Source organism: Brachionichthys hirsutus, chromosome 1 (genome assembly GCF_040956055.1).
Source record: "Brachionichthys hirsutus isolate HB-005 chromosome 1, CSIRO-AGI_Bhir_v1, whole genome shotgun sequence".
NCBI classification, from domain to species: domain Eukaryota; kingdom Metazoa; phylum Chordata; class Actinopteri; order Lophiiformes; family Brachionichthyidae; genus Brachionichthys; species Brachionichthys hirsutus.
The window spans coordinates 17,101,788-17,111,600 of record NC_090897.1 but is presented as its reverse complement, the minus strand read 5'-3'; the positions used below and the strand labels follow the sequence as shown (position 1 = coordinate 17,111,600).

The following is a 9,813-nucleotide window of genomic DNA, read 5'->3' as shown; positions in this document are numbered from 1 at the left end:
TCATTCCTTACGAATCCGATCTCTAATCACTCCGGTCTTCAATAACAGACCCCATCAAGTAAAACACATTTAGAACCTAAACCATAATATATAAAATCAACATATTAAAATATTCACCGGCTTAGCTCATCAGATGCTTCTCGACCATGCATGTGGGCCCAGCAAACAATCCGGTCACCCGACAGGAAATTGGCATCATCTTGGCCAACAGCCGCTCCCTTTTTAAGAAGTGCCCCGGGAGAGGGCGACACCCTGTGGTGTCCCCTGCTACATACAGATACTGTAATTCGACCAGGAAAATCCTGAAAGTCATAACAAAACTTCATTGTAGTAATGACTGTGTATCTCAAAAATATTCAGATTATGAAAATGTGTTCCTATTTTGAAACACAGTGGAACCTCGTTTCTCGAACATAATTCTTTCCGGAAGACGTTTTTAGCATTTCCCATTTTCCATCCATTTTCGTGGAGATGAGACGATCGAGTGGAGTCGACTCATCCAGCCGCTTTGCTGCAGCCTATCCCAGCTTGCTACGGGCGAGAGGCGGGGCACACCTCGGACCGTTCCCAAACATGTCCCATGGGTCCCTTTCTGTTCCTGTTAATGGTTGAACTCCCATCTATTCACATCAAAAAACGTTCAACCAATGGTAACAGTACTTTGATAAAGAAACTAAAATCACTCAATAGGCTGATGATACCGCCCTTTTTCTCTCAAACATCAGGTTGAAAATGCTAAAAACCACTTTAAAAAACGTTCCGACGCATCTGGATACAGTTAAACACCTCAATGTGAAATTTTGTGTCTTCACAAATGTGATGATTTTGCAGTCAAAAAAGAAAGTAAATTAGCCCCTAACGCCTAGGATAGGCGCTCACGCCTAAATATCTGGGGACACACATCAGCAAAGATAGTAGGGAAAGGCAGCAACAAAATGTTCTCCCCAAATAGAAGAAAACAAATATGTAACATTTATGGATCCAGAGAGATGTCTCAATTTGGGCTTTATCCTGCGTTGGCACTAGATTGCTGATACTACAAGATATTTACGGGCTTTATATGGAGAAACAAATCGCACCGGATTAAGAGATCTTTATAACCTCAGAAACGAAGGCGGGCTGGAAACGCTGGATTTTTCAGTTTTGAATCAAACTTTCAAAGTAAAAGTGTCTAACAAATTCAAATTCAATATTGTATTTTATTCCAAAAACGTTTTTCCTGAAGGTTGAAGGACTGGAATTTCAGTTAAAATGTAATTATAGTATTACAAAGTTGCCATTAAAACTTAATGCTTTCCACAAACAGGTGCTTCTTGCTTGGAGAATTTGTTCCAAGCACAATTTGGAATAACTAAAATAATTAAAGGTAACAAATCATTATTTTTGCAAAACTGGTTTGAAAAGAAAATTATTTATGTTCTTTTTGATAATGGTCAAATTGTATCTTATGAGTTCTTTCTTAATAACCATCAATTTCCAGTCCCACCACGAGAATTTAATTCAGTTATAAAATCAATACCAATTGAAGGCGCAATCTAGGAGGTAATAGCGACGATGACGGATCCTATTTCCACTGATGTCACATTGCTAGTCAGAAGTGTTCCTACAAACACGTACGCAGCAAAGTAGAATAATTCCGACTGTAAAGCTGGCTGGAATAAACACGGCTAATTTATCATCTCAGAAATTGGTTTGAAAGAACCGCCGGCCGACCTGAACATCTTTTAATGTGAAAACTAAACGTACACAACGTGTAAAAAAAACGTAACAAAAGAAGGAGACGCAGACAATTCACGACACGGCGGACAATCTGAAGTAATCAATTCCCCTAAATAGCATGTTTTTGGAGGAGAACATACAAGCTCCGGACAGATGGGACTCGAACCCAGCACATGCACTGAATTTAGAATCATCCATTTATTTCATGTTGGACTATTAGTTTCAATACGCTTCAGTCTCAATAAAAGAATTAAACGTCATGCAGGTAGCACGATATCCCGGCACGGCAGCGTCTCTCTTTCGTTCGTCCCCCCACATGAACCTCCAGGCCGTTAGAACACAGAACGGCACGTATCTAAAACAGGCGGGAGAAGGTTCCAAGCCCACGTTTCCCTGGTTCAGTCGTCATCACTGAGCACACCGGACCTTCTGGGGGAGGAAGGCGCTCAGCTAAAGAGATGCGATTTCAGTCGGAACGCTTCCACGCCACCATCGAAGCCGGGTCGAAGGTCAGCGCCAGCCTCCTCCGTCGTCTCTCCAGGGCAGGATCTCTGCTCGTTGGTCTGGCTCCGCGCTACAGGATGAGTCTCTGGCCCAGGATCTTACGGTTGATCTCAGCCAAGGCGACGGAGAACACGAAGGCCTTCTCATCGGAGAGACTCGCATACACATCCACTTCCTTCTCCTGTTTATCTGTGAAAACAGCAATCAAAAAGCACGCTTCAGCAGAGGCAGCGAGGAAGCGTCGCGCCTCAGTCTGCAGGACGGGACCAACAGCACCGGCGCGTCAGCACCGTGTCGAGTCCGCAGCAGGGACGGGACCAACAGCACCGTGTCGAGTCCGCAGCAGGGACGGGACCAACAGCACCGGCGCGTCAGCACCGTGTCGAGCGTGCAGGCGCGAATCCCCGGATCGGTGCGCGTCGCCTTAACAGAAACCCGCGGCACCGATACAGGAGTCGTGTCGTCCGGATGCGCCGCGACAAAAGGAAGCAAAATGCATCGACCTCGTTGGATGGAGAGCACGTGTTGGATTCTCGCTTTGCTCCCATTCATGGATCGTTCTCGGGAATGCGTGAATGAATCCATTTTTAGTGTTATTTCATATGATTGAACTCTTTGGTTAACAAAATCACACATAAACATTTTAACTCTGAATTTTATTACGTACAAATTTCTATATTTTCATGCCAGCTCTTGAGCATTTACACAAACAAGCAACATTTGAACGCTTCACGTGAAGAACTCAGCAAACAAGGAGGAAATTATTTTATACAAAGATGATCATAGTTTAAGAGACGAGCAATGGAATAAAGATTAAATATTATTTCACCGGCTAATGTTGGGTTTACAGCATGCAAGTTTTCACTTCTTTTTCCATTTTGTTTACCTGCAATGCTTTTAGATCTACAGCAGAGGTCGCTGTTGAGTGACCAACACAGTGTCGACAGTTTGTGTCATGTATAAATGCGCTCCGTGAGGTATCAATAACCCATCACTAGTTTACAGCGATAAAGTTCAAAGTTCAAAGCAATTTCAAGGTCAGCCTGGAGAAAGTTGTTTCCTGTACCAGGATTTTATATACCAGGAAGCAGAAACAGGAAGCGGAAACAGAGACAGGAAGCGGACACAGAGAGAGGAAGCGGACACAGAGAGAGGAAGCGGACACAGAGAGAGGAAGCGGAAACAGAGACCGGATGTGGAAACAGTGACCGGAAGCAGAAACAGATACCGGAAGCGGAAACGGAGACAGGAAGAGGAAACCGAGAGGGGAAGCGGAAACAGACAGGAAGAGGAAACAGAGAGAGGAAGCGGAAACAGACAGGAAGAGGAAACAGAGAGAAGAAGCGGACACAGAGACAGGAAGAGGAAACAGAGACAGGAAGATTTTACCTCTTTCATCTTCCGGTTTCTTCAGTCCCACGGTCTTGGGTCTGCCCCGCCCTCTCCGGATGGGATCTGATTGGCTGTGGGTCCGGGACCTCCTCCTGTTCTCCATATCATTGGCTAAAGAAGGGTCGATTCTTTCTCTGCGAATGCGCTCCGTCCTCCTCCTCTTTAATTCCAGCTTATCTGGAGCAGAAAACGGGAATGAGTAAAAACACACGACTACTTGTCCTTGACACTCAAATCTGTGGTTCTTTTTATCGGATCAAGTACCGTATTTTACAACCACAAGACGCACGTAAAAGTCTAAAATTATCTTCAAAATGCGCCAAACGCCCTATCGGCCGCGTGCCCTATGTCTTGTTGCTAGGCGGACTCAGTCAGACGCCCCGTGTAGTGATACGTACCGGTGCTGTCCTTCACCATAGTATTATAGTCAGGAGCCTCGCGGAGTGATACGTACCGGTGCTGTCCTTCACCATAGTATTATAGTCAGGAGCCTCGCGGAGTGATACGTACCGGTGCTGTCCTTCACCATAGTATTATAATCAGGAGCCTCGCGGAGTGATACGTACCGGTGCTGTCCTTCACCATAGTATTATAATCAGGAGCCTCGCGGAGTGATACGTACCGGTGCTGTCCTTCACCATAGTATTATAGTCAGGAGCCTCGTGGAGTGATACGTACCGATGCTGTCCTTCACCATAGTATTATAATCAGGAGCCTCGCGGAGTGATACAGTAAATACAAATAAACCACAAGTAAATAAATAAAACCAGCTTTATCCATCTTTAGCTAAACAGAATAACAATCATTATTTAGTCAGAATTATTGACGAGTTAAACACGTCTCTGTCCTGAAAGGAGGACAGGCAGCAACTTCCTGTTACACGCGACACTAAGAGACGAAGTAAAGCAGCGTCTGTTGAGTGATAAAAGAAAAAAAAGCATGAGGGGTCTGGCACGGGAAAACCGAGTCCACTGAAGTCGATTTATTGAACGTTAATTTACTTCAAACAGCAAAACGATCAGATACTTTAGAGTCATTAGAAGCCGATTTTTGTTTTCTAATTTAGTCATGCCTTACAGCTCAACTCAAAAACCCAGGAGTTCAAAATCTTAGAACGTTTCTTTAAATCACTTAAAAAAGGGGTTTATAGTCCAGACAAGCCACAGATCTGAAAGGTCAGCTCGTCAACGCTCGGTCCGGAGGCTGCGTCGCCTGGAGACCCGGACTTCAGCGCGTCCTCTGTGACAGAAAGTCCATACACAGCATCACTATGGGGTTAGAATTTAGACATTATGCTTGTGCTAAAATATTGTGCTTGTTGTAGGCTGTAAATATCAATAAGAAAACCAATTGGTGAATCATTTTCGTTTCCTCCCGCCTCCAAAAAACATGCAAATTAGGACAACTGATGGCTCCAAAGTGTCCGTAGTGCGTGTGTGAGCGTTGTCTGTCTGTGTGGCCCTGCGATGCGCTGGCGATGCATTCGGAGAGGAAGGGCGGAGCTTGAAATATTGAACCTTTCCATGATGCTGAATGATGTCATGACCTTTACAGGAACTTTACCTGCTATGGCTGGAGAGGAACGCTCGTTTAATTTGGCATTTAGGAGTTTCCTGCTTATAAACACGAAACCACACGGGCAGGACTTGCAGGCAACGGGAATCTGGAGAGAGAGAAACAGAAAGTGTTCGTTAAGGATCCATTTACAGTCGAGACCAGTGCTGGTTGTGTACTGTAATATCACAAACAATCTGGTTGTGTACTGTAATATCACAAAAACAGCTGCACAAACTATCTGGTTGTGTACTGTAATATCACAAAAACAGCTGCACAAACTATCTGGTTGTGTACTGCAATATCACAAAAACAGCTGCTCCAACAATCTGGTTGTGTACTGTAATATCACAAAAACAGCTGCACAAACTATCTGGTTGTGTACTGTAATATCACACAAACTGCTACACAAACTATCTGGTTGTGTACTGCAATATCACAAAAACAGCTGCACAAACTATCTGGTTGTGTACTGTAATATCACAAAAACAGCTGCACAAACTATCTGGTTGTGTACTGTAATATCACACAAACTGCTACACAAACTATCTGGTTGTGTACTGTAATATCACAAAAACAGCTGCACAAACAATCTGGTTGTGTACTGTAATATCACACAAACTGCCACACAAACTATCTGGTTGTGTACTGTAATATCACAAAAACAGCTGCTCAAACAATCTGGTTGTGTACCGTAATATCACAAAAACTGCTACACAAACAATCTGGTTGTGTACCGTAATATCACAAAAACAGCTGCACAAACAATCTGGTTGTGTACCGTAATATCACAAAAACAGCTGCACAAACAATCTGGTTGTGTACCGTAATATCACAAAAACAGCTGCACAAACAATCTGGTTGTGTACCGTAATATCACAAAAACAGCTGCACAAACAATCTGGTTGTGTACCGTAATATCACAAAAACAGCTGCTCAAACAATCTGGTTGTGTACTGCAATATCACAAAAACTGCTACACAAACTATCTGGTTGTGTACTGTAATATCACAAAAACAGCTGCTCAAACAATCTGGTTGTGTACTGTAATATCACAAAAACAGCTGCTCAAACAATCTGGTTGTGTACTGTAATATCACACAAACTGCTACACAAACTATCTGGTTGTGTACCGTAATATCACAAAAACAGCTGCTCAAACAATCTGGTTGTGTACTGTAATATCACATAAACTGCTGCACAATTACCTCGCTGTGAAATACTCCATAAATGTGTACTGTTGTTTTGATTAAGGATGAAACTCGTCAAATGTTACTCGTTTTAACAGTATTTAAACATCGGAAGTAGTTACCCTGTTCATCGATTCTTCGGAGGAAGACTACAACAAGTACACGGTGTACACGGTGTATTACACATGAATGGAAGATTTGGACAAATACTAACTTTTGGGGAACATGAAATGCCGTAAATACACGATTTGGTACCGACGGGACACCAGAGGCTCAGTCAGAAAGTATGTGGTTGTGTTTTAGAAGTATCGAGTACACTGTACACAACTGCATTTCCCTTTATAATCGGGACCATTTCATTGATCCTATCAGCTGTTAATCCATTTCCTGCATACCGATAACAGGATCGATAAGGAGGCGCAGCTGTTACCGATAACAGGATCGATAGGTGGCGCAGCTGTTACCGATAACAGGATCGATAGGTGGCGCAGCGACACGCGCGATGTGACGCGTCTTTCTCACCTGTTGGTCGCATTCAGGGCAGGACTTCGTAGCCATTTTGACTTTCTTTGTTTTACTTGCCGACATAGTCCGACTCCTGCGGGACTCGGCTGCGGCTCGGCGGCGGCTCGGCGGCGGCTCGGCGGCGGCTCGGCGGCGGCTCGGCGGGCGTTAGAGCGTTTCTGGGCGGAACATGGACGGCCCGGTTCCGGACACCGACAACACGGGACTCCGCCGACGGAGCCAAACGACAGCGCACCTGGAAGAAGCACGTTCCGGAACGCTGGCGTTACATCCCTGCGCATGCGCACTGAGACGCTTACTGCTGCTGTGGTGCGTTCAGGTTCTTCCGGAAAAATAAACGAAGACCTCTTCAGTGACTGAATTCGCGTTAAAGATTTTATTTTACGACGGATATAAGAGCCAAAGTTAAAGATGCAAAAAATAAAGTCGAATTAAAACAAAGAAGAAATAATTGCATACACAAAAATGTAATATCTTTTTTAACAAACAAAAACAAAAAACATCAAACACTGGTCAGAACGGTGGCGCTGGGGCCTAAGAGCAAGCAGGTCCTTGGTTTGGTTCCGCCTGGGGCCTCGGAGCAAGCAGGTCCTTGGTTTGGTTCCGCCTGGGGCCTCAGAGCAAGCAGGTCCTTGGTTTGGTTCCGCCTGGGGCCTCAGAGCAAGCAGGTCCTTGGTTTGGTTCCGCCTGGGGCCTAAGAGCAAGCAGGTCCTTGGTTTGGTTCCGCCTGGGGCCTCGGAGCAAGCAGGTCCTTGGTTTGGTTCCGCCTGGGGCCTCAGAGCAAGCAGGTCCTTGGTTTGGTTCCGCCTGGGGCCTCAGAGCAAGCAGGTCCTTGGTTTGGTTCCGCCTGGGGCCCCAGAGCAAGCAGGTCCTTGGTTTGGTTCCGCCTGGGGCCTAAGAGCAAGCAGGTCCTTGGTTTGGTTCCGCCTGGGGCCTAAGAGCAAGCAGGTCCTTGGTTTGGTTCCGCCTGGGGCCCTCTGAGCGGACTGGGCCATGTTCTTCCTGCGTCTGCGTGGGTTCTCTCTGGGTTCTCCGGGTTCTCCGGGTACGCTCCAAACTGACCAAATGTACGAGCTTGAGCGTGTTTTTCGCTATTTCTGTGTGGAACTGGCGACTTGTCCAGGGTGTAACCCTCCTGGCCCATGTCTGCTGGGATTGGCTCCCGCAGAAGACCAGATGATTACTGCTTGTTCCTTTCAAGAAAATGAAAATCACACAAGTATAATAATATTAAAGTTGAAATAATTCAAATATTATAAAAAAGTTCGAATATTACGATAATTTAGTCGCAATCCTAGAATGCAAGGTCGTAGAATTAATAGAACAGTCTAATCCAGGGGTGTCAAACTGGTGCACCTTTTCTTGCTACTCCAAGGCTTGAATGGTTGCTTCATTCATTGTTATTTTATTTTCACATTTATTCGCCCGTGGAAAAGTTTATTTCCATATTTACCTCAGCAGGCTGCAAAAAAACAACACAAACATACAATTTCTATTTAAAATGCCATTTTTTATTTGAAATTCGATCTTGCGTGTCTTCATGATTAAATTACGAAAGCGTTGCTTGTTCCATACTCAATGTTAAAGCAAAACTTGTTTGGGTCCGTATTAAAGGTTCATTTATTCAACGTTGGCCCGTGGCTTTGATTCATTTTAAATTCTGGCCCCCTGTGTATTTGAGTTTGACACCCCCCGTTGTAGAGACTTGAGACGTTGGTCTACCCTACATAATTCGGCCACGCTGAACACGGTCCAACCCCCGCCTCTGTACGACCTTTCATTCCTGAGATATGACCAAATTAAACATTTACACGTCCATAACGTCGTCACCGTAAGTCACACCCACTTTTCCGTGACGTCAGTTCCAGTCACATATGTCATCTATAAGTGTGCCAAGTTACAAGTTGTTAAGACATTTGTATGTGTGCATATTTATGCTTATTGTCAACTTCAGACGCTCACTGAAGCGGCCGCGTTCGCCCTCCTGTGGCTGTTTCTGGAATAACACCAGAAATGTTCCAAACATTTGAAACCGAAATATCGCGTGAACCGGACGTTGTAGAGACTTGAGAAGTTTAATCGGTAAAGTCACTGAGATTTAGCGACATCCTGAAGTTTAAACACTGCAAGATGTCTCGTCCTTCTCCATGAAATAATGAACATTAATTTGCAACCCAATGGCGTCATTCTGTATAGAATAGAATAGAATAGAATAGAAAGCCTTTATTGTCTTATGCAAAGAGATTAGGAGCGCTGCTCCGTCCGGTGCGTAGTACAACATAATAATAATACTATCAGAAAATGCAGGTACCGTATTTTCACGACCTTATGACGCACCTGGTGATTCGCCGCAGCCTCATTAACAGCTGATTTTTCGGTATTTCAAACATACAAAGGACGCGCGGATCAAAAGGCGCCGGCATGATAGGTGCGCAAAATAAAGCAGGAGCAAAACTGAGTTTGGTACTCACATCTTTAATCGTCATCAATCAAACAAGCATACTAGTGCGCGTTTTAGGAAATAGAGCCGGAGCAAAACAGAGTCATTAATCAAACCCATCAAAGTCCTCATCCTCTGTTTCTGTAGTGAACAGCTGCGCTAGATCTCCGTCAAACATGCCGGGCTCCCTTTCTTCACTGTCAGAGTCTCTTTTCGTGCCGTGCGGCGGCTTCTGTGAAGGCTCGAACAACAATGCTAGCAGACAGTTAGCCGAAGCAGCTACAATCCAGTCAAACTGTGGCGCTGCGCTGCCTTCCACTCTGAGTGGAACTGTGGTCTCCTTCTGTCGTCCAGCGCTCCCACGCAGCTCGCAGTTTAACGTTGCGCGGTTGGAGTTCTTTGGTTAATCCACCGGGGATGATGATGATAAACTAGCTTGCTAGTTAGCCCGTTAGCGCGCTAGCTAGCTTCACTCCGGTTTAGACCGTA

General features: G+C 44.9%; 2 protein-coding genes across 2 annotated transcripts in view; both read right to left on the bottom strand.

Annotated features, from left to right (window-relative positions):
- The window catches only part of LOC137895575 (CUGBP Elav-like family member 1), a 15,195-nt gene extending 14,620 nt beyond the window's left edge, over window positions 1–575 (bottom strand). The window contains exon 1 of the mRNA XM_068741099.1: window positions 563–575. Within this exon, the coding sequence (XP_068597200.1) occupies window positions 563–575 (13 nt within the window). The remainder of the gene's footprint in view (window positions 1–562) is intronic.
- A 1,173-nt stretch (window positions 576–1,748) lies between these two features.
- c1h16orf87 (chromosome 1 C16orf87 homolog) lies at window positions 1,749–7,221 on the bottom strand. Its single transcript, XM_068739767.1, has 4 exons — window positions 6,882–7,221; window positions 5,179–5,278; window positions 3,613–3,792; window positions 1,749–2,412 (listed from the first exon to the last, which is right to left on the bottom strand). Exons 1-4 carry the CDS (start codon window positions 6,945–6,947, stop codon window positions 2,294–2,296), a joined length of 465 nt encoding a protein of 154 aa, XP_068595868.1. The 5' UTR covers window positions 6,948–7,221; the 3' UTR covers window positions 1,749–2,293.
- Window positions 7,222–9,813: the final 2,592 nt, after the last annotated feature.

Excerpts from the sequence above, each read along its gene's own strand:
- c1h16orf87 (XM_068739767.1), bottom strand. The coding sequence starts at position 6,947 with ATGTCGGCAAGTAAAACAAAGAAAGTCAAAATGGCTACGAAGTCCTGC. Across the intron at positions 3,793-5,178 it reads TTCCTCTCCAGCCATAGCAG|ATAAGCTGGAATTAAAGAGG; the intron begins GTAAAGTTCCTG and ends TTTCTGCTCCAG. Across the intron at positions 2,413-3,612 it reads GAAACCGGAAGATGAAAGAG|ATAAACAGGAGAAGGAAGTG; the intron begins GTAAAATCTTCC and ends CTGTTTTCACAG.